The 25406-nt window shown below is 44.9% G+C and overlaps 1 protein-coding gene across 2 annotated transcripts in view; it reads right to left on the bottom strand.

Moving 5' to 3' along the window:
* The window catches only part of camkk1a (calcium/calmodulin-dependent protein kinase kinase 1, alpha a), a 335074-nt gene that overhangs the window by 36632 nt on the left and 273036 nt on the right, over positions 1 to 25406 (bottom strand). For both annotated transcript variants that reach the window (XM_041197590.1, XM_041197591.1), the window contains exons 8-9: positions 18811 to 18832; positions 18621 to 18709 (exon numbers count right to left, since the gene is read on the bottom strand). In XM_041197590.1, coding sequence (XP_041053524.1) covers positions 18621 to 18709; positions 18811 to 18832 — 111 coding nt within the window. The remainder of the gene's footprint in view (positions 1 to 18620; positions 18710 to 18810; positions 18833 to 25406) is intronic.

The raw sequence follows: 25406 nt of genomic DNA, 5'->3' as shown, positions 1-25406 counted from the left end.
ATGGTAACTCCCAGGATGTTGATAGTGGGGGATTCAATGATGGTAATGCCTTTGAACGTCAAGGGGAGATGGTTGGATTCTCTCTTGTTGGAGATGGTCATTACCTGGCACTGGTGTGGCATGAATGTTACTTGCCACTTGTCAGCCCAAGCTTGGATATTGTCCAGGTCTTGCTGCATTTGGATATGGACTGCTTCAGTATCTGAGGAGTCGCAAATGGTGCTGAACATTGTGCAATCATCAGCGAAACATCCCCACTTATGATGGAAGGTCATTGATGAAACAGTTGAAGATGGTTGGGCTGAGGACACTACCCTGAGGAACTCCTACAGTGATGTCCTGGAGCTGAGATGACTGACCTCCAACAACCACAGCCATCTTCCTTTGTGCTAGGTGTGACTTCAACCAATGGAGAGTTTGTCCCCCAATTCTCATTGACTCCAGTTTTGCTAGGGTTCCTTGATGCCACACGCGGTCAAATGCAGACTTGATGTCGAGGACAGTCACTCTCACCTCACCTCTACAGCTTAGCTCATTTGTCCATGTTTGAACCAAGGCTGTGATGAGGTCAGGAGCTGAGTGGCCCTGGTGGAACCCAAACTGACCATCAGTGAGCAGGTTATTGCTGAGCAAGTGCTGCTTGATAGCACTGTTGATGATCCCTTCTATTACTTTACTGATGATCGAGAGTACGCTGATTGGGCGGTAATTGGTCGGGTTGGATTTGTTCTGCTTTTTGTGTATGGTACATACCTAGGCAATTTTCCACATAGCCGGGTAGATGCCAGTGTTGTAGCTGTACTGGGACAGTTTGGCTAGGGGCATGGCAGGTTCTGGAGCACAAGTCTTCAGTACTATTGCCGGAATATTGTCAGGGCCCATATCCTTTGCATTATCCAGTGCCTTCAGCCGTTCCTTGATATCACTTGGAGTGAATCAAATTGGCTGAAGATTGGTACCTGTGATGCTGGGGACCTCCGGAGGAAGACGAGATGGATCATCCACTTGGCACTTCTGGCTAAAGATTGTAGCAAATGCTTCAGCCTTATCTTTTGTACTGATGTGCTTTTGAAGTTGGGATGGCACATAGAGAGGAAGATATAAATGAGCCTGCTTAGAGCTTTGTGTAAAGCCTTTGGGTTTTGAGTGAGTTAAAATCTCACCCATTGTGTTGGCGTTCCAAAGAAAGTTCTGCAGCAAAGATGAATTAGAGGAAAACGAGACAAACAGGCCAGTCAGACACTGGACGACATGGTAGAGAAAGGATTTTGGAGAAGTTATGGAGACAGACTGAAGCAAGGCTATGCACAACTTTGTAGTCAATGATAAAAATTTTAGGTTCAACCTGTTGGGCGATGCAGTGTCCATGTTGCTATCTAATGATGAAGGTGATAGGTGATGGATTGAATGCAACACAGAAAGTAGGTTTGGAGCAATTGGGAGCTCATGGTTAGAGGAGTTCAGGAGCCTGCACAGTAGGTACTGAACATATCAAGTCTTGGAGTGAAGATGACATGGCTAAGGATTCCAGGAAATGGATGCAAGGTGGAGGCAGAGTTAGGCGATAATGGAAGACAGGAAATGAGTGGTCTTGATGATGATTAGAGGATATGAGGTTCTCAAACTCAATGCTGGGTCAAACAGAATGCTAACGTTATCTAGGCTGCTCCAGATGAGTGGGCAGTCAGGGAGGTGATGACAAGGGTGCAGACTCTTTGAGGTTCGAGTCAAAAACAATAGCTTCAGAAATTCAGATGTTTAATTGGAGAAAGTTCAGTCTCAGCTATAACTTAATGCCAGACAGCTGATCTGTAAGTTGCTCTATTTCGTGGATTCTGCTTTGTATGTTACTGTAGCTACAATCCTACATATGTTAAGCTCATGTTTGTACTTAGTTTACCTTAGCTCATCTAGAAAGGTCAAAACAGATAATATATCAGAGACAAGCACTGAGAGAAGAGACAGGCTGTCAAAGTTTTCTGTCTTGCACTCATCAGAACAGAATCGTAAGAATACCAAACCAAACTAAACATTTGTTGGACTTGCGTTAGAGCAAGAAGCTGCCGGGTGGTGTATGTGATAACATTTGTCCCCAAGTATGTATGGGCTGCCCAAGACACACAAAAGTGATGTCTCTTTACACCCTATCTTATCTATGGTTCTGCACAACATGAATTGGCCAAATGGTTGAGCAAATTATTATAACCAGTTCTGAGGAGGTTTTCCACATACACAGTGAAGGATTCCTTCATCTTTGTGAAGACCATACAGGACTTGCATATCCATAGCAATGTCATGTTCATGTGCACCTTCAACATTGCTAGCCCATTCACCAATGTACCTCTCAAGGAAGCAATAGACTTTGGCACCACATCGCTAGCCAATGGTGATCGAGACAAACAGCCATTGTCTGAATCTGTATTCATTGAACTTATGAACTTAGCAACCTGCGCAGTTGAGTTCAGTTTTAATGACACTTTGTATGCCCAAATAGATGGTGCTGCCATGGGATCGCCACTAGGCCCTGCTCTCACTTCCATTTTTGTCGGTTTTCATGAGAAACGTATTTTCAATGAAATGACCCCCAACCTCCTATCCCTTGAGTATTTCCAATACGTACATGATACATTTGCTATATTTGAACCTGCAGCTGCATGTAAGAACTTCCTTACACACCTTAATGAGCTCCATCCTGCGCCCAAATTCATCTTTGAAACGGAGCAGTCTGACGATCTCCCTTTCGTCGACGTACTAGTTGAGAAATCCGCTAGTGTGTTCTCTACTACTGTCTACCACTAGCCCACCTTCACTGGTCAATATACACTTTGGGATTTCTACAGTTCCATGCGCTATAAGATGGCCTTATCGGCAATCTCGTAAATAGGGCCTGAGCTATTTGCTCACTATGCAAGCTTGATGCTGAAATAGGATGTACCAAAGGCATCCCATGGGGTAATGGCTACCCTGATCAGATGATTGCTCGCTGTATATCAGGCAAACTCACAAATGGGCTTAAGGCCGCCACTTTCAGACCTGAAAAGTGCCCAGTCTACCTCAGATTACCCTGGGAGGGTAAATTATCTAAACAATTTAAGCAACAGGCGAAGCTAGCTGTTTCACGCCGCTACTACAAAGTAGCAACACGAGTGGTATTCTCCACTAATGGGATAAACCTGGACAATTTTTCATATAGCCAGGTAGATGCCAGTGTTGTAGTTGTACTGGAACAGCTTGGCTAGGGGCGCGGGAACTTCTGAAGCACAAGTCTTCAGTACTATTGCTGGAATATTGTCAGGGCCCATAGTCTTTGCAGTATCCAATCGTTTTTTGATATCACATGGAGTGAATCGAATTGGCTGAAGACTGGCATCTGTGATGCTGGGGACATCCGGAGGAGGCCGGGATGGATCATCTACTCTGCACTTCTGGCTGAAGATTGTTGCAAATCCTTCAGCCTTATCTTTAGCACTGATGTCACTGTATTCTTGTTTTGAGGTTGGGGATATTTGTGGAGCCTCCTCCTCTAGTTAGTTGAGAGATTAATGTTGTCTGGCTACTGGGGAGAACTCCCCTATCAATCTTCAAATAGGGCCGAGAATGTGTTACCCATTACCTGAGAGAGAAAATAAGGCCTTGGTTTTAGGGCTTATCGGGAAGATGGTCCTTCATCAGTGTAGCACTGCATCAGGGCGTTGACCTTATATGAGAGATTTGTTATTTATCTGGTGCATTCTAATATATCTGCAAAGGTTGATGGAAACCAATGCAGTGAGCCTTGTAGATTTAACACATCATGGGCAGTGCACCTGCAGTTTTCTGGTATGTGTTATACTGAGCTTGAGGCCCTCTTTGCACCATCATCTTTGCCTGGGAGTGCAGGAAGCTGACCCTGGGACTCCAAAGTATTCCAGGATACTAAAAACTGCCTAAATGAAGAACAGAAACAGAGAAAGAAAGGCACAGCCAGGGGTGAAACATGTCCAACAGACAAAGGAAGGTTCAGTCTCAAGTGCAGCATTAGGTCCAGTTCTGGGCACCACGCTTTAGGAAGGATGTGAAGGCATTAGAGAGGGTGCAGAAAAGATTCACGAGAATGGTTCCAGGATGAGGCAACTTGGATCTGGAATGCACTGCCCGAGAGTGTGGTGGAGGCAGGTTCAATTGTGACTTTCAACTGGGAATTGGAGAAACACCTGAAGAGAAAACAATTTGCAAGATCTGGGGAAAAGGGCACGGGAGTGGGACTAACTGAGTTTCTCTTGCAAAGAGCAGTCATGGATATGAAGGGCCAAATGACCTCCTTCTGTGCTGTAATCATTCCATAATTCTATGCTTCACCAGCTGATAGACTCTTTGTAATGATATGGAGAAATCCTTGCAGATTAAATCTTTCAATTGATGCAAGGGGTTTTCCCTATTGCGATTTTTATAGTTTCCTCAATGTAATCACTCCCAAATTCTGGCTGAAAAACAAGAGCCAATTTCGGTTCCCATCCAGTGATAATCTTTTAAATGAAAACCAAATCAACAAAATTGGGATAAATCAAGCACAGCCCCTAATTCAGGTCAGCTGTAAAACCAAGGACAAAAATTTAAAGGAACCTTACAAACTTTAAATCAAAATGTGATTAAAGGGGTCAACAAAACACCTCAGTCCCCGCGGTGCCCACCGAGCACGGAAGGCCTCGAGAGTGCCAGCAGACACCGCGTGCTCCCTCTCCAGGGACATCCGGCAGCGAACGTAGCCGCGGAAGAGGGACAAACAATCGGGCGGGACTCCCCCGTCGATCGCCCACTGCCTGGACCTGTTAATGGCCAACTTGGCCAGGCCCAGGAGCAGGTTCACGAGGAGGTCCTCCTCCTTCCCGACCCCCTTCCGCACCGGGTGCCCATAGATCAGGAGCGTGGGGCTGAAGTGCAAACAAAACATCAATAAAAGGTTTTTCAAATAACTAAAAAGGGAGTGCAACCTACAACACCCTATATATACATGGTCCACGGACTCCACAAGACCGCAAAAAGGGCACGTGTCCTGAGAGTCCGTGAACCTATGCATCTTTTGTGGTTTCAAAGAAGATTGAAGTAATTTAGCTGGGAGTGTTGAACATTTATAAAAGGGAGGCAATGCACATAAATACATTACACTTGCAGGCATAAATTCAATAGTGATCACCATGGTAACAATAGCAGGCTGATTATGCAACCAGAAGAAAACTCTCAAATGCTGAGTACTGACCGGCTGATGTGGATCAGATTGCTGTCAACAGCACGGGGTTCGATCCCCATTCCAGCTGGGGTGGGCTCAGGAGCTGCCTCCTTGTCCTACCTGTGGTGGGGGTCGCGGCGCTGTGAGTCAGACTGGCCTTTGGGCAGAGAACTCAAGAGGAAGAAGGAAAAGGCAATGGATGCTGGGAATCAATTTAATTCTCGAAACCAAGATCATGGTATTAAGGGATACGGAACCAAGGCAGGTACACAAATCAACCAGGATCTAATTGAATGGTGGAACAAAGAAGAGGAGCCAAATGGCCCCCTCCTATGTTCCTACAGGAAGAATGACACAGACCTGCCCCAAGATTCAAAAGTTTACCCACTGCTTGGGAGGCAGCAGTGCCCTGGTTGGCCAGTGTAAATGCCAAATTTGGGCATCACTTACAAATTATTTTCTAGCAGCAGTTTAGTAGTCACAGAATGCAAGTAATGTGAGATTTGCCTCACTGGCCTGTGTTGTTTATTTTATATATCTCAGAGCAATGCAGAGATGACACTAGCTTCTAAAACAGAAAATGTTGGAAAAACTCAGCAGGTCTAGCAGTATCTGTGGAGAGAGAAATAGAGTTAACGTTTCGAGTCTGTTTGACTCTTTTTCAGAGCTCGGACTAGAAATGTTAACTCTGTTTCTCTCTCCACAGATGCTGCCAGATCTGTTGAGTTTTTCCATCATTTTCTGTTTTTGTTTCAGATTTCCAGCATCCACAGTATTCTGCTTTTACACTAGTTTCTAAGTTTAGTTACAGAAGTTTTAAAATGTCTCTGTGATCACAAAATGTCTGCACTTATGCTTACAACTCAGCTTCTAGTAGTTTCTGTTTAGTGCGCTCCAAATCCACGCCCAAGCTTAACCCATCAAGTACAGTGAGCACAGATCGGTTATCAGGCTCACATAATCAAACACAGAGCAATTCAACAATTGAACACAACAGCCCCTACCATGCCTGGTGATTGTTAATGAGGCCACCATCTTATGGGTAGTTATTTTGTGTTGTTCATAGGCTATGTTATAAAACTTTCCCCTAGGTGTGAATGGGTATATTGCACAGCATTGGGCAGCTCAGCAATTGACAAAGTTGCTTCTAGCTGAAGTGGCTCTATGATAGAAAAGGGGATTGAGAAGGATAGGCGCAGATGTAATATTGAAAAGTTGAATAAAACTGGAAGAGAGAGAATACTGCAGAATTTACTGAAAGCCGTGGCTCAGCAGGGTAGCTTCCATCTCGAGTCAGAGTCGGGAGTTTAAGTCCCAATTAGGGCTTGAGCACATATTCCAGATTGATAATCCAATGCATTGCTGAGGGAGTGCTCCACTGTTGGAGATGCTGCCTCTCAGGTATGATGTTAAACTAAAGCCTCATATGTCCTCTCAGGTGGATGTAAAAGCTCCTCTGAAACTATGTTGAAGAAGAGCAGAGAAATTCTCCCCGGTGATAAAGATTGTTTATCCCTCAACCAATATCACTAGAACTGATTCTCTGATTATTACCACATTGCTGCTTGTGGGAGCTTGCTGTGCACAAATTGGCTGTTGTGTGTCCCACACACAACAGTGACTACATTGCAAGTCCTCTCTAAAGGAGAGACATATAGTATCTCACAGTGCCCCTTATTTTCAGTCATTTATTTTGAAGTTTCTCTTGTCCCCTGCTGCCCTGATCTGGCCTTCAGTATACAAAACACTCCTGTAAAACAAGTTAACAAACAGAATAGCACGCTGATATTTGTTTAAAAAATACCCTGTTTTCAGTGGAGTCTGGAGGTTAGAGAACAGAGTGAGGAGCTCTCTAAATAATTGACAATTATAATACAGAGGATCAGACAATAGCAGATTTCCCATCAGTTTAAAGGAAATACTCAGTTATATTTTTCACAACAATGAGTCATCAGAATTTGAGATGTTAACAGCCCTTGAATGTTCTACCTGCATTCTCTTTATAGGCTCATTTTACAAATTCAATACTGCTGAGTGACTTGCTGGGCCATTTCAGAGAGCAGTTAAGAGTCAACCACATTGCTGTGGGTCTGGAGTCACATGTAGGTCAGACCAGGTAAAGACAGCAGATTTCCTTCCCTAAAGGGCATTAGTGAACCAGATGGGTTTTTATGACAATTGGTAATAGTGTCATAGTCACTAGGTTTATATTGCAGATTTTATTAACTGAGTTTAAATTCCACTGGCTGCCTTGGTGGGATTTGAACCCATGTCCCCAGAGCGTTAGCCTGGCCTCTGGATTACTAGTCCAGTGATATATCCAGTATGCCACTGTCTCCACCAACCCTCTGTTTCTTCACCAAAGCTTCTGGAGATGGAAGCAACAGGATGAATACCTGATTTCATAGTACTGTGCAGAACACTGCAGAGAGATTGGGAACAAAGTCTTAATGAGACAGAGGGGCCTAGATATTAGGTTGCAGGAGTATGCTGCATTGAGCTCACTGGGATAGTGATGGGGAGCTGTGGGCAGCAGTCCCATTCCTGCGATTTCAGCTCAAGGGAGCATTGCAGTATTGTCACTGGACTAGTAATCCAGAGACCCAGAATAATGCTCTGGGGACCTGGGTTTGAATCCCACAAACGCAGATAGTGGAATTTGAATTAATTAAAAAAAAAAACTGGATTAAAAGTCTAATGGTGACCATGAAACCATCGCTGATTGTGTTAAAAACCCACCTACTTCACTAGAGAAGGAAATGTGCAGGCCTACCTGGTCTGGCCTACACGTGATTGCAGACTGCAGATTGACTCTTAAACACCCTCTGAAATGGCCTAGCAAGCCACTCAGTTGTATCAAACCACTAGAAATTCAATAAGGAATGAAACTGGATGGACCACCCGGAATCAACCTAGGCCCTGGAAAAGACAGTGGCAAACTCAGCCCTGTTGACTCTGCAAAATCCATGGCAACTGGGGGCTAGTGCCAAAATTGGGAGAGCTATCTGTCAGACTAGTCAAGCAACAGCCTGATATAGTCATCCTCACGGAATCATATCTTACAGATCATGTCCTAGACACCACCATCCATGGCACCAGCAGGACAGACCCAACAGAGATGGCAGCACAGTGGTTTAGTTGGGAGGGAGTTGCCCTGAGAGTCCTCAACATTGACTCCAGATCCCATGAAATCTCATGGCATTAGGTCAAACATGGGCAAGGAAAACTCCTGCTGATTACCACGTACCGCGCCCCCACATTTAACTGATAAATCAGTGCTCCTCCATGTTGAACATCACTTGGAGGAAACACTGAGGGTGGCAAGAGCACAGAATGTACTCTGGGTGGGGAACTTCAATATCCATCCTCAAGAGTGGCTCGGTAAAACCACTAGAGACCGAGCTGGCTGAGTCCTAAAGGGCTTGGCTGTTGACTGGGTCTACTGCAGGTGGTGAGGGAACCAGCAAGAGGGAAAAACATACTTGACCTCATCCTCACCAACCTGCCTGCCACAGATACATCTGTCCATGACAGTATCGGTAGGAGTGACCACCGCACAGTCATTGTGGAGATGAAGTCCCGCCTTCACATTGAGGATACCCTCCATCATGTTGTGTGGCACTACCACCGTGCTAAATGCTTTTGAACAGATCTAGCAAATTGAGACGGGGCAACCATGAGGCAAAGTGAGCCATCAGCAGCAGCAGAATTACACTCAACCACAATCTGTAACCTCATGGCCCGACATATCCCCCACTCTACCATTACCACCAAGCCAGAGGATCAACCTTGGTTCGATGAAGAGTGCAGGAGGGCATGCCAGGAGCAGCACCAGGCATACTTAAAAATGAGATGTCAACCTGGTGAAGCTATAACACAGGACTACTTGCGTGCCAAACAGCATAAGCAGCAAGTGATAGACAGAGCTAAGCAATCCCACAATCAACAGATCAGATCAAAACGCTGCAGTCCTGCCGCATCCAGTCATGAATGGTGGTGGACAATGAAACAATTCACTGGAGGAGGAGGCTCCACAAATAGCCCCATCCTCAATGACGTGGGGAGCCCAGGACATCAGTGCAAAAGACAAGGCTGAAGCATTCGCAACAATCTTCAGCCAGAAGTGCCAAGCGGATGATCCATCTCGGCCTCCTCCGGAGGTCCCCAGCATCACAGATGCCATAAACTGGTGACTGCCAAAACTAGTCTATCTGGTAGTAAACTGTCCACCAATATTCATTACAAGCCCACCAACTCCCACAGCTGCCTCAACTACAGCTCCTCACACCCCACTTCCTGTAAGGACTCCATCCCATTTTCTCAATTCCTTCGCCTCCGTCACATCTGTTCCGATGATGCCACTTTCCAAAACAGTTCTTCTGACATGTCCTGCTTCTTCCTTAACCGAGGTTTTTCACCCACGGTGGTTGACAGGGCCCTCAACCGTGTCCGGCCCATCCCCCGCGCATCCGACCTCACACCTTCTCCTCCCTCCCAGAACCATGATTTGATCCCCCTTGTCCTCATTTATCACCCCACCAGCCTCCGCATTCAAAGGATCATCCTCTGCCATTTCCACCAACTCCAGCTTGATGCCACCACCAAACACATCTTCCCTTCACCCTCTCTGTCGGCATTCCATAGGGATCGTTCCCTCCGGGACACCCTGGTCCACTCCTCCATCACCCCTATACCTCAACCCCATCCCATGGCACCTTCCCAGGCAACCGTAGAAGTTGCAACACCTGTCCCTTTACTTCCCCTCTCCTCACCGTCCAAGGGCCTAAACACTCCTTTCAAGTGAAGTAGCACTTCACTCCTTCACAATTACTGCCCCATCAGTCTACTCTTCATCATCAATAAAGTGATGGAAGGTGTCATCAACAGTGCTATCAAGTGGCACTTGCTTAGCAATAACCTGCTCGCTGATGCCCAGTTTGGGTTCTGCCAGGGCCTCTCAGGTCCTGACCTCATTACAGCCTTGGTTCAAACATGGACAAAAGAGTTCAACTCCAGAGGTGAGTCGAGGGTGACTTGCACTTCCCTCAATTTAGTCTACTGTATTCGTTGCTCCCAATGCGGTTTTCTCTACACTGGAGAGGCCAAACACAGACTGGGTGACCGTTTTGCAGAACACCTTCAGTCTGTCCACAAGCATGACCCAGACCTCCCTGTCGCTTGCCATTTTAACACTCCACCCTGCTCTCATGCCCACATGTCCATCCTTGGCCTGCTGCAATGTTCCAGTGAAGCTCAAAGCAAACTGGAGGAACAGCACCTCATCTTCTGACTAGACACTTTACAGCCTTCCAGACTTAACATCGAGTTCAACAACTTCAGACCATGAACTCTCTCCTCCATCCTCACCCTTTTTTCTAATAATTATAATATATATAATTTTTCTTTTCCAACCTATTTCTAGTATTATTTTTATACTTTATTTCCATATTGTTTTATCTTCACCTTTTAGCCTATTTTGATCCCTTCCCCCCACCCCACCCCCACTAAGGTCATCTGTCACTTGCTCATCCTGTTTTCTACCCTTAATGTTACCATTAGTACATTCCTTAGCTAATATCACCACCGTCAACACCCCTTTGACCTTTTGTTTATGATATCTTTGGCGATCTCTCCTTTGCCTCCACCTATCACTGGCCCTCTATCCCGCTCCACCTGTCCCACACCCCCTTAAACAGCTTATATTTCACCTCATTTCTATTTCACATTAGCTCTGAAGAAGAGTCATACGGACTCAAAACGTTAACTCTGTCTTTCTCTCCATAGAAGCTTTCAGACCTGCTGAGCTTTTCCAGCAATTTTTGTTTTTGTTTCAGATTTCCAGCATTCGCGGTATTTTGCTTTTATCACAGATGCCAATCTTCATCCAATTCAATTCACTCCACATGATATCAAGAAACGGCTGAAGGCACTGGATGCTGCAAAGGCTATGGGCCCTGACAATATTCCAGCAATAGTACTGAAGACTTGTGCTCTAGAACTTGCCACACCCCGAGCCAAATTGCTCCAGTACAGCTACAACACTGGCACCTACTCAGCTATGTGGGAAATTGTCCAGGTATGTCCTGTACACAAAACACACGGCAAATCCAACCCGGCCAATTACTGCCCCATCAGTCTACTCTTCATCATCAATAAAGTGATGGAAGGTGTCATCAACAGTGCTATCAAGTGGCACTTGCTCAGCAATAACCTGCTCGCTGACGCCCAGTTTGGATTCTGCCAGGGCCTCTCAGGTCCTGACCTCATTACAGCCTTGGTTCAAACATGGACAAAAGAGTTCAACTCCAGAGGTGAGTCGAGGGTGACTTCCCTTGATATCAAGGCAGCATTTGACTGAGTGTGGCATCAAGGAGCCCTAGCAAAATTGGGGTCAATGGAATCAGGGGAGAAACTCCCCGCTGGTTGGAGTCATACCTAGCACAAAGGAAGATGGTTGTGATTGTTGGAGGTCAACCATCTCAGTTCCAGGACATCACTGCAGGAGTTCCTCAGGGTAGTGCCCTTGGCCCAACCATCTTCAGCTGCTTCATCAACGACCTTCCTTCCATCATAAGGTCAGAAGTGAGGACGTTCGCTGATGACTGCACAATGTTCAGCACCATTCCCGACTCCTCAGATACTAAATCAGTCCATGTCCAAAAGCAGTAAGACCTGGACAATATCCAGGCTTGGGCTGACAAGTGGCAAGTAACATTCGCACCAGACAAATGCCAGGTCACGACCATCTCCAACAAGAGAGAATCTAACCATCGCTCTATGCCTTTCATTAGCATTACCTTGGTGAATTCTCCACTATCAACATCCTGGGGGTTACCATTGACCAGAAACTGAACTGACTGTGGCTACAAGAGCAGGTCAGAGGCTAGGAATCCTGTGGTGAGTAACTCACCTCTTGACTCCCCAAAGTGTATCCACCATCTACAAGGCACAAGTCAGGAGTATGATGGAAGACTCCCCACTTGCCTGGATGAGTGCAGCTCCAACAACACTCAAGAAGCTCAACACCGTCCAGGACAAAGCAGCCCACTTGATTGGCACCACATCCATAAACATTCACTCTCTCCACCGCCGACACACCAAAGCAACAGTGTGTACCATCTACAAGATGCACTGCAGGAGTTCACCAAGGCTCCTTAGGCAGCACCTTCTAAACCCAAGACCACTACCACCTAGAAGGACAAGGGCAGCAGATAGATGGGAACACCACCACCTGGAAGTTCTCCTCCAAGCCACTCACCATCCTGACTTGTAAATATGTTGCCGTTCCTTCACTGTCACTGCGTCAAAATCCTGGAACTCCCTTCCTAACAAGCACTGTGGGTGTACCTACACCACATGGACTGCAGCGGTTCAAGAAGGCAGCTCACCACCACCTTCTCAAGGGCAGTTAGGGATGGGTAATAAATGCTGGCCCAGCCAGCGAAGCCCACATCCCATGAATGAACAAATAAAAATGTGTGAGGCCTCGTGGGTAAATCAGGAATGCCAAGTTTCACAATCTTCTCACTTCTTAAAGTCATTCCCCAATCTGGTTTCCTTCTGAGTTTAGTTTATTGAGGTATTACTGACCAGTATGACCAGCGAATATACTGAGTTGATGTTGTTGCTGCATACGGCAGACGTACAGGCAAAGTGGAGTTGAGACCACAACCAGACCAGCCATGATCTTATTGAATGGTGGAGCAGGCTCAAAGGGCTGCTGTTCCCAAGTGCGATGCTCTGAAATGTTCCTATTTCCTCCACCTTTATGCCATAGCTTCAGCAGAAACCAGGTTTTTGCCCATTTTCCACTAAAGTTGTGGTGGGCAATGGGGAGAACCATCCCCCACCGGCCCAAGGAAATTCCTGATGTTTATGGTACATTATGGAGTAAATTTTCCAAATTCTTGCCCACTTTCCCAACAACTGTTCCTGGCGGACAACATTCCTCCATGGATCGCAAATTCATAAAATTAACTCTGTGAATGTCGGAGGTGGGCAGGATATGACGTACAATGCACCTCATCTGAAGCAGTCACAAGAGAAACCTCTTGAGATGACATCTGCGAATGGTCTAACAGGCTGTTAGAAACCATCAGAATGAATGCCGGATGACAGGAAATATCTAAAATGCAAGTCCAGCAAACTGTAGGGGCTGAATCTTCCGGTCGGCCTGAGGGGAGCGGGTCCAACATGCCAATGTGTAAAATGACGCATGGTGATGTCGGGCATGCATCCCGACGTCATTTCAATATTTCGCTTGGTGGGCGAGTGCCGGAGGCGGCCTATTAAGGCCATTAAAAAAGTAATTAAGCTAATTTTCAATGCAGCCCATTCAACCTTAAGGCTGGCGGACAGGTGAAGAATCTAAGGGGCCTTTGCATTTTTCAGGAAGCCTCATCCATGGGCAGAATGAGATTTCCAGAAGGTTTTATAAAATAAATAAATGTTCCATACTTCACAAACATGTCCCAGCTCATGTGACACTGTCATTTGAGGGGACATATTTAACTAAATTTTTACTTTATTTATTAAAACGTTTTATAATCCATTCAATCTCCCTTAGGCAGCTCCATGCCTCAGGAGATTGCTGCGCAGACCCTGGCTCTCCCTCTTCCTCCCGCCCGCAAGGTAGTGCTGAGCACTACTGACTGCGTGTTACACTGTGTGGGCCTTAATTGGCCCGCCCAAGTAAAATGGTGGCATGCAGCCGATCGCAGGCGGTGATTGGCTCTGCGCCACCCCCATCTGCTCCCGCCCAGCCTGCCCACCATAGGAAAAATTCCCCACTAGGAATGAAGCCATTCCATAGTGAAATATAACCTCCTGTAGTGAAAGTGTGTACAAATTGCAGTTACACAATGCGATAATCTCACTCATCTTGATATCATGAGTGAATGCCAATATCAAGACTGCCTATTTCCATCTGCATAACATCACCCACCTCCACCCCTGCCCAGGCCTGGCTGCTGCTGAATCTCTCATCCATGCCTTTGCTTTCCTGGCTGCTCTCCCACCTCACACCCTCTGTAAACTTGAGCTGATCCAAATCACTGCTGTCCTTGTCCTGACTCCTACCAAATCCCATTCAACCATCACTCCTGTGCTTGCTGACCAACATAATCTCCCAGTCCACCAATGTTTCAAATTTAAAATTCTCCTTTTGATGTTCAAGTCCCTCCATGGCCTCAACCCTTCCTACATTTGTAACATCCTCCAGTCCAACAGCTCTCTAAGATGCTTCTCCTCCAATGCTAGCTTGTTACACGTCACTGAGATTAATCACTCCATTGCTGATGGCTCTAGGTACTTAGGTCCTAAGCTCTGAAATTCCCTCCCTAAATGTCAAGAGGACAAGAGAGGCAAGAGTTCCTTGATAAGAGAGGCAAGAGTTCAAGATAATTTTCTACAGCAGTATGTTTCCAGTCCATAGAGAGGACAGGCACTGTTGGACCTGGTTCTGGGGAATGGGTTGGCCCAACTGGATCAAATATCAGTGGGAGAGCCTCTAGAGGGCAGTGACCATTGTGTCATAAGGTTTGGGTTAATCATGGAAAAGGACAGAGATCTATCCAGAGCAGGGATAATTAATTGGGGGAAAGCCAATTTTGATGGGATGAGAATGCATCTAAGTCAAGTGAGTTGGAATCAAATTTTGGCAGAACAATGGGCCACCTTCAAAGAAAATGTATTGCTGGCAATGTCAAGGTATATTCCCCTGAAGGGGAAAGGTAGGACAGATAAATCCAGAACGCCCTGGATGACAAGAGCGATAGAGGTAAAGATGAAAAGGAAGAAGTGTGCGTACAGCAGATGTCAGGTAGAAAATACAATGGAGAATCAGGCTGAATATAGAAGGACCAGAAGGGAAATGAAAAAACTAATAACAAAAGCAAGGGGAAGGCGTGAAAAGAGGCTGGCAGCGAACATAAAAGGGAATCCCAAGGTCTGCTATAAGCATGTAAATAATAAAAGGGTGGTAAAAGAGAGAGTAGGGATGAAAAAAGGGGACTTGCATGTGGAGGCTGGAGAAATAATGAAGGTGTTGAACAAATACTTTGCACCTGTCTTTACAAAGGAAGAACTTGCTACCCAGGCCACGGTGAGAGAGGAGGTAACTGGTACACCAGGACAACTTAGAATTGAGAGAAAGGAGGTTTTAGAAAGGCTATCTTTACTTAAAATAGATAAGGTGCCAGAACCAGATGAGATGCATCCAAGGGTACTGAGGGAAATGAGAGTGCAAATAGGCACTAGTGATAATCTTCCAGTCTTACCTAGACACAGGGGAGGTGGCAGAGGACTGGAGAACTGTGAATGTTACTCCTTGTTCAAAAAGTGATGCAAGGGTAAAACTGGCAACTACAGGCCAGTCAGTCTGACCTCAGTGCCTATACATACATAGATCATTGAAGATGGCAGGGCATGTTGAAAGCAGTTAATAAAGCATATAGTATCTTAGGCTTTATTAATAGGGGCATTGAGTACAAAAGTAAGGAGGTCATGTTGAACTTCTATAAGACACTAGTTAGGCCTCATCTGGGGTACTGCATCCAGTTCTGGGTGCCATACTTGAGGAAGGATGTGAAAGAATTGGAGAGAGTACAGAGGAGATTTACCAGAATGATTCCAGGGATGAAGAACTGTAGCTATGAGGAAAGATTGGAGACTGTATCTCTTGGAGAAAAGAAGGCTGAGAGGAGACTTGATAGAGGTATTCAAGATCCTGAGTGGTATGGACAGGGTAAATAGAGAGAAACTGTTCCCACTCAAGACAGCATCAAGAACCAGGGCACAGATTCAAAATAATTGGCGAAAGGAGTAAATGTGATGTGAGGAAATTTATTTTCACCCAGAGTGTGGTTGGAGTCTGGAACAAACTTCCTGAAAGGGTGGTGGAGGCATGGGATGAGAATGCATCTAAGTCGAGTGAGTTGGAATGAAATTTTGGCAGAAAAGGTTTGCGCGAGGTATTCAAAAGGGAATTGGATGTGCATCTGAAAAGAGAGAATGTGCAAGGTTATGGGGATAAGGCAGGGAAGTCGGACTAGGTGGAATGCTCTTTCAGAGAGCCAGTGCAGACTCGATGGGCTGAATGGCCTCCTTCTGCACTGTAAAGATACTGTGATACCTCGCAGCTCTATTAACACGCTCCTTAAATTCTACCTCTTTGACCAAGCTTTTGGTCATCTGTCCTAATATTGCCTTATGTGGCTTGGTGTACGTTTTGTCTGATATTGCTCCTATGAAGTGCCTTGAGGTGTTACAATATTAAAGTAGCTATATGAATTCAAGTTGTTGTTGTTAAGGAAGAATAATCTGACCTAATAGTGCAGCTTTGAGTGGTGCTACCAACACTCACCATATTTACACCAACAAGACAACATCCTATATTTATAAAACGCTTTTAGCATAATAAAACACCCCAAAGTGCTTCACAGGAGCATTATAAAACAAAATATGACACTGATCCTATGGATCCCCGAAGCTGGTAAGCCAAGGGCTTGGGTAGTGCAGGTGGGGCGTGGGTGGGTGGGTGCGGGTGGTGGAGTTTGGGTTTAAGGCTGAGGGGGTTAGGAAAAGAGGGTGGGGGGAGGGGGGGGTCCAATCTTAGGCAGACTGCACCACAATCTGCAAAGGGCAGCCCCCAAAGATTGAACCCACTCTTCCTGCCTGCCCTTTGAAGAAGGTAGGGGATAAATCGGGCAGCCTGTTCCCACCCATCTGGCCAGGCCAAACGTTTTATGCCATGGGCAGGGTATTATCAGGGTCAATTTGCTTGGTAAGAAGCCTAATTGACCCATGATTATTTATTTATTTAAATATGGTGGGCAGGATGCCTATTCCTGTGCATGCCCACCTCCCGTACTATGGGGGTGAGCTTGGGGGTGGGTGGGAAGGTAGTGGGGGGACACCCACCCTATTTTTATGTGCCCCCCCTGCCAAAACACACCCGGTGGTGGCATGTAAAATGCAGTCCATGGGGTCAGGACTAAGGGTTGCCCTCAGGTGAAGTGGGACAAGAGGGGTTGGTATAATTGGAATAAATTTCAATATTAAACTCACACATTCTTCCCTTATTTTCATTTATCTCATTGCTGCTTCTGCGAGATTGCAAATTGCTGTTCTGTTAAAGCAGTAACTGTGCTTCAGAATACTTCATTGGTTTGGACATCTCGAGCTTGTGAAAGGTGCTGTATAAATGCAATTTATTTCTTTTTCTCTGTTCTGTGAGTTTTTTTGCTGTGATATTTGGGTATAAATAGGACTTGTTTATTCACATTAGTGCAAAACCCATTCATATTCATTCAACTGTAAGCAACACGCCCAGGTCAGAAAATTCTCCCTTTTAAATGCAAAGTGCAAAATATCTTGCCACGTTTGCATTTTCTTCTTTGCGTCACTAAATGTAAAAAATCCAAACCTCTTTGGGCAAATGAGTGGCATAAAACCCTGACTGGGAACTGATTCTGGGAACCCAAGCACAGCTTTATGACAGAGAAAGGACTACAGGGTAAGCAGTGCAAGGCTGGGCTCCAGCTGAAGAGCTCTCGACAGGCTCAGAATTAAAGACACAGGTCAGCAGCCCTGATCTCCAGTCACCCAGCGTTCTGTGACCTCTGTGCTTGGATTCCCGATCCACACCCTCTTTAAGTGAAGCTTTTTGCTGGGTGTTTTGCCTCATAAACTTTACTGCTTAGAGTTTATAGCCAATCTTAATCCAGAGAGGGGCTCTGATTAGCCAGGTTAGCTGCTGCTGGTTACAGTGCTATCCCTGTGGGTGGTGTGGACGAGGACCTGTTTGGACTCAGCTGTGATGTCCTCTTTGTTAGAATAACCTCGGTAACATGCATGGAAAAACCTGCTGAGGAAGGCACCAGTCAGCAGTAACTGCCTAATGAACTGTTTCAGCAGTAATAAGTGACAGAGTAGAAATTTTTCATATAGAAATAATTGTCAGGAAGTGGGGAAAGAGTGTGGGAGTGGGACTAACTGGAGTTTCTTTGAAAGAACTGGTGCAGATTTGACAGGCTAAAAGGCCTCCTTCTGAGCTTTAATTTTACTACATATACATATATGTACGTAAATGCAACACCCAAAACACAAATTTATGAACTTAAACCAATTTTTATGTCTTCTGAATGGTGACAGTTTCAAAATGCGAAATGAATAAAAGGCAGAAAAAAAAGCTTCCTTGAAAAACATTTCAAAATGGTATCTTCAATCGCCCAAATCTGTTGCCATAGTTTTAAATTGTTAACTGTGGTGGCTAAAAATGGCATCAAAAGTTTAAGCACAAAATAATCTGATTGTTGGGGTAAAACAGCAGCCACATCAGAAGGTACTGCTTGGGCGATTAAAATCAAATGTGCAGTCTGGCTGTTGCTATGGAAACTAAGTATTTAACACTCACAGTATTCGATGCCCAGGATGATATCTCTAAAGTAGAAATGTGCCTGTTGCTCTGAGAAGAAGTGATCAGTTGGCACCTCCATCACGGGACTAAACAGCAGAGAAAGCACATTGGATAGAATAGGAGAGTTAGGTCAGCAACAACAGCAAGCTCTAAAAATTAGCTGGGTTATTAATGATTCAAGACTTACCCTTTACTCATGAGTTCAAAGACTGAAAGGGCAAGAAAAAGAAAATGAACAAATGAATATAGAAATTCAAACAAGAATGTAGCAATGGATTCTGTTTTAAACAAGAACAAACTTAAGATTTTAATCATTTTAACTCTAATTTTCTATATAATTTCACCTAATCTACTTCTTCAGATATTTCGATTTTCCTTTTAGAATTGTTTTAACATTTCCCTTATCTTTTTCCTATTTCCTCCTGGCTCCCACCAAATTCGAATGTGGAAGCAAATTGTAAAAACTGTAGATTTTTACTGGCTAAATATCAACTTCACAGCTTTTCGAGCTGTGATGTTTATAATGAGCATGTTAGGATGAATCAAACATATCAAATATATTCACAAGTAACAAACACGTAGACAAGTATCTAACATGTAAATAAATATCCAGCATGTTAACAAGTAATGAACACACAAACAGGTAACTCTTTAGCAGGTAATAAGCACTTAAATAAATATTGAAGACACTTACAAATATTGGGCATGATAAAAAATGCTTGATAAATATTGAGCATGTTAACAAGTATTGAACAAATAAGCATAATCAGCCCAGAAGCAGGCAGTAATCATGTTAACAAGCCCATGTGACAACATTAAACAGGTGAATACACTTGTTAACCTAACAGACAGATGAACTTGATACACATGAGTTCATTCTCTCACTTATTAAAGCGCTCAATATTTCTTGAAGTGTGGTTTGGACCCATTGATGATTGTTGCCTTCAGGCCAGCCTTACAGAGTAAGGGTCACATGGTCAGAACAGTCAATCAACACTGAGCGCGGGGAAGTTTATAAGGGGCGGAGTTTTCCTAACCTAGGGAGCATATTGTAGTCTTGCTGGAGGCCTGCAACTAATCCAGCACTCTGTAAATAAAGTTTGTTGTTCAACCAAAGAAACTTTTTGGTAGTACATCTGGCGACGAGGATAAATGATTCTGTTGCTGCCTCTTGCCCTATGAACGTGGGTACCTTGTTTTAAAGAAGGAAGAAATATATTCACCAGGACGCCTCCCTTTGGGAGGATCAACCCATTTGACTCCTCCATGGAGGACTGGACTCAATACATAGAGTGCCTGGGGTTTTATCTCCAGGCCAATGAAATAGGGGAGGACGCAAAGCGATTCTCTTGTGCGTCTGTGGGAGTCAAACCTACAACATTATTCGCAGTCTCACAGCTCCAAGCTCGGCCGACTCTAAATCATTCAGTGAGTTCATGGATTTTGTGAAGAGCCATTTTCAGCCCAAACCATCGGTCATTATGCGAAGATTCTAATTTAATAAGAGGGTGAGAGGCCCAAGCGAATCGATCGAGACTTATGTTGCTAAGTTGAAGCAATTGTCGGAGCATTGTGATTTCGGAGTGACCTTGAATGACATGCTACGGGATTGGTTTGTCCGTGGCGTGTGCAATGATGCCATTCAGCATCAATTGCTGGCAGAAGCTGATATAAATTTTAAACGAGCAATGGAGATAGCGCCGGCCATGGAAAGTGCTGAAGGAGATTCGCAGGAGCTACAGAGCTTGCATAATGGTGCTGTTTACCAGTTAGAGCAGGAACCTGCAGCCAGGCGCAGCACCAAAACCACAGAAGCAGCCGCAAAGATGTTAGAAGTACATAATGTGAAAGAGCCTGAAATAACTGATTCTGACATTCACTCTCTTTTTAATCTTCAAGCAGTCAAGGCTGACCGTATTACTGTTAGACTCCACGTGAACAGGAAGCCTTTAGTTATGGAAGCGGACACAGGGACATCAGCAACAGTGTTGGATGAGCACACATTTCAGTACCTGAGAGAAGGTACTCAACCTTAAGCCGGGAGAAAACTTCTGCCCCATTGAGGACTTACACGGGAGAAGTCATAAAAGTAAAAGGCACCATCATGGTACCTGTGAGCTGTGGGCAAGTCAGCCCAGCTCCCAGTAATAATAGTGACTGGGGAAGGACCAAGCCTTCTGGGCCGTGACTGACTAAAACATCAAGTTAAACTGTTCTGAAATTTTTCCAGTGCGGGCTGGAGGACTGGTAGAACTGTTCAAAAAAATACGACAGCATCTTTCGCAACAAATTAGGAAAAATCAAAGGCTTGCAGTCCAAGATTTATGTTGATCCAGAGGCAACTCCCCCAATTTTTTTAAGGCAAGACTAATACCAAATGCCTTAAGAGAAAAAGTGGATGCTGAGTTAAACAGGTTGGAGGAACTAGGCATCACACAGCCCGTTCAATATTCGGAATGGGCAGCATCTATTGTCCCTGTACTGAAACCAGATAAGACCATCCGCATTTGCGGTGATTATAATTTAACAGTTAATCAGGCTGCCAAATTGGATAACTATCTAATTCCAAAAATTGAAGACTTGCACACAAAGCTGGCAGGAGGTCAGTCCTAAATTGGATATGAGCCACGTGTACCAGCAACTCGAGTTAGATAACACGTCCTGTGAGTATGTCACAATAAACACACACAAAGGCCTGTTCCAGTGTATACGCCCACCTATTGGAATGTCCTCGGCTTGTGCAATATTTCAAAGGACAATGGAGAGTTTGCTACAGGGATTACCACTGCTTGTACTATACCTTGACAATGTCCTCATAACTGGATTAACAGAGGCTGAGCATTTAGCAAATTTAGAGAGGTCTTAAAAAGATTTCTGGAAACTGAAGTCCACCTAAAAAAGGAGAAATGCACTTTCCAAGCCACCAAGGTTACCTATCTGGGGCACCATGTAAATGCAAAAGGATTACACCCCGTGAAAGAAAAGGTTAAGTTGATCAAGCCCTCCCCAACAAATATCACCGAACTCAAATCCTTTTTAGGGATGGTAAACTACTACGGATGATTTTTACCCAACTTATTGACTGTACTGGCCCCCTTGCACATCCTGCTGGATCCTTCGTTCTGGAAGGCAGCCTTCGACAGAGTAAAACACCTGCTGCACTCCTTAACCTTGTTAGTGCATTTCACCCCATCTAAAGAATTGACACTGACCTATGACACCTCTCTATATGACGTTGGTGCAGTGTTGTCCCATGAAATGGATGACGGTTCGGAGAGGCCAATAGGTTATGTATCAAGAACCCTCTCAATGGCTGAAAGAGGTTATTCGCAGATTGAGGAGGAAGGACTGAGTTATAAATTTCACCAGTATTACGTGGCAGGCTCATGACTATCGTCTCTGATCATAAACCACTTTTGGGCCTTTTTAAAGAAGACATGGCTATCCTGCCAATAGCCTCAGCAAGAATTCAGCGATGGGCATTAATTCTGTTCATCTATGAATGCACATTCAAGTACCAACCTGGGATACACGTAGCAAACTCAAATACCCTTAGCCACCTACCCTCACAAGAAAGCATCTCGTGTGCTCCTGTACCCCAAGAAACTGTTCTTGCATTGAATTTTTTAGGCACTTCACCTGTCTGCACGAAGCAGATCAGGAACTGGACCAATTGAGATCTGCTTCTATCCAAAGTGAGAGACCAGATACTTACATGATGGTTAAATGAGCCAGTCTCTGGGGAAATGAAGCCATTTTTTACCCGCAAATACAAATTGAGTTGGCAGGATGGCATCATACTCTGGGCAGCAAGAATAGTCGTTCCTGTACCAGGCAGGGAACTGCTCCTAAATAAATTACACAGCATTCATCCTGGCATTTCTAAAATGAAAATGCACGCCAGGAGTTACGTGTGGTGGCCTGGTATAGAGGCAGATATCGAGAAGTTAGTCAAGCAGTGTCAACATTACCAACTGCGATAAAAGTTGCCAGTCGCAGTCCCACTTCACCTTGGGAATGGCCTGGCCAACCATGGGTGTGGATCGGTATAGACTCCGTGGCTCCAGTCCTAGGCACAATATTTTTGCTCACAATCGATACACACTCAAAATGAATGGAGATTTTTGGGGTGAAATCACCTGCGTTGCCCGCTGCCATTGGAAGGTTACGCCAATGCTTTTCAACTCATGGACTGCCCAACGTTGTATTAGACAGTGGGGCTGTATTTACAAGTGTTGAATTTCATACCGTCACCAATCTAAACGGCATTAAATACATCCAAACTGAGCCTTACCACCCAGCATCAAACGGACTCGCTGAGCTGTCCAAACTTTCAAATCAGGACTAAAAAAATTGTTGGAAGGAACCTTGGAAACCAAAATCTCACACTTCTTAGTTACCGCCAATTCCGCACAAAACGGGAGTTCCGGGATTTACCTTGCCTGTAAGTGTCTATGGAAGCAGGCTGGTCACACCCTACCTGGCTGTCATTCTCTCTTCCTAGAAAAATGGAAACGCCAAACCCTTGACATAAAGGGGACAGAATTCAGCTTTGGTGAGGGTGTGATGCAGGCGGTAATGATTGGCTACCCACCCAAAGCAAAGTATGTATATTGGGTGCACAATTCACCATCACCCATTTTGCAATACTGACAAAGTACAAGTTTAATACCCAAAGACTCCAGGGTAATGAAGAGCTGACAGAGAAAAGAGGACAACTAAAGCCAGATGCACCAAAACAGGAGAAGGCAGTATGACAGGAAAATAAAGTCTAATTTTTCAGGATCACAGTGGGGTTCCAAAACATTAAACAACCAGTGGAGTGTTTCTGAAGTGCAGTCACAGCTGTAATGTCATTGGTGGAAACCAATTTATGCACAGCAAGCTCCCACAAACAGCAGTGTGATAATGGCCGGATAATTTGTTTTAGTGACATTGGTTGAGGGATAAATATTGGCCAGGACACCAGGGATAACTCCCCTACTCATCTACAAAATACAGCCATGGGAAAGTTTACATTCACCTGAGAGAGCAGCTGGGATCACTGTTTAACTATCTGAAGGACACTGCAGCACTCCTTCGGTAAAGCACTGGATAAAAGGTTCAAATCTCTGAATTGGGTCTTGATCCCCCGATTTTTTCTGACTTGGAGGTGAGAATGGGACTAACACCACCAACAGAAGACTGAATGGAGGGATGGTTAGGCTGTCTCCCTCCAATGGGAACATAAGACGTAGGAGCAGAAGTAGGCCATTCAGCCCATTGAGTCTGCTCCACCGTTCAGTGAGACCATGGCTGATCTGATAATCCTCAATTCCACTTTAATGCCTTTTCCCCATAACCCTCGATTCCCTTACTGATTAAAAATCTGTCTATCTCTGCCTTGAATACACTTAACAACCCAGCCTCTATAGCCCTCTGCAATAAAGAGTTCCACAGATTGATTACCCTCTGAGAGATGAAATTCTTCCTCACTTCTGTTTTAAAAGGGCGCGTCCTTACTTTGAGATTATGCCCTCTGGTCCTAGACTCTCCCACAAGAGGAAATGACCTCTCAGCATCTACTCTGTCAAGCCTGCTAAGAATCTTATACACTTCAATAAGGTCGCCTCTAACTCTTCTAAATTCCAATGAGTACAGGCCCAACCTACTCAACCTCTCCTCCTAAGAAAATCCCTCCATAACCGGGATCAATCTAGTGAACCTTCTCTGGATTGCCTCCAATGCCAGTATATCTTTCCTTAGATAAGGGGACCAAAACTGTTCACAGTGTTCTAGGTGTGGTCTAACTAGTGCCTTGTACAGTTTTAGCATCAATGGAGTTTGTGCTGCTACCTCATCAGCTGCAAGTTGCTGGAATTGTCAATACTCCAATCAGGAGGTTGGGAAATTCCATGGTTCCCCCTGCCCTTCCCCCACCACTTTTCCAATGTGGAGGGATGGGTAAATGTTGGGTAAGTGAGCTTCCTCTTGAGGGTGGAAGCAACAATCTGCACCCCAAATCCATTTACCCGCCTTTACTCCATATCCCTTCATACACTTAACCCAATAAAAGTCTATTGATCCAGTCTTGGAAGCTCCAATTGACTTCAGCGTCTACAGTCCTTTGGGGGAGACAGTTCCTCTGTTTCCCTACAAATGAAAAAGTAATTGTGCGGATGACACAAAGATTGGCCGGGTGGTTAACAGTGAGGATGAGTGTCTTGGGCTACAGGAAGATATAGACGGGATGGTCAAATGGGTAGATAAGTGGCAGATGGAATTTAACCCTGAAAAGTGTGAGGTGTTACACTTTGGAAGGAGTAGTTTGACAAGGAAGTACTCAATGAACGGCATGACACTAGGAAGTTCTGAGGAACAAAGGGACCTTGACGTGTGTGTCCATAGATCTTTGAAGGCAGAGGGGCATGTTAGTGCGGTGGTGAAAAAGGCATATGGGCCACTTGCCTTTATCAATCGAGGCATAGATTACAAAAGTAGGGATGTCATGTTGGTATTGTATAGAACATTGGTGAGGCCACAACTGGTGTACTGTGTGCAGTTCTGGTCGCCACATTATAGGAAGGATGCGATTGCACTGGAGGGGGTGCAGAGGAGATTCACCAGGATGTTGCCTGGGATGAAACATTTAAGTTATGAAGAGAGGTTGGATAGACTTGGGTTGTTTTCGTTGGAGCAGAGAAAACTGAGGGGCAACCAGATCGAGGTGTACAAGATTATGAGGGGCATGGACAGGATGGATAGGGTGCAGCTGTTCCCCTTAGTTGACGGGTCAGTCACATG

Source organism: Carcharodon carcharias, chromosome 10 (genome assembly GCF_017639515.1).
Source record: "Carcharodon carcharias isolate sCarCar2 chromosome 10, sCarCar2.pri, whole genome shotgun sequence".
In the NCBI taxonomy this organism is placed as follows: domain Eukaryota; kingdom Metazoa; phylum Chordata; class Chondrichthyes; order Lamniformes; family Lamnidae; genus Carcharodon; species Carcharodon carcharias.
The sequence above is the reverse complement of the archived record's forward strand: the minus strand, read 5'-3'. Positions and strand labels throughout refer to the sequence as shown.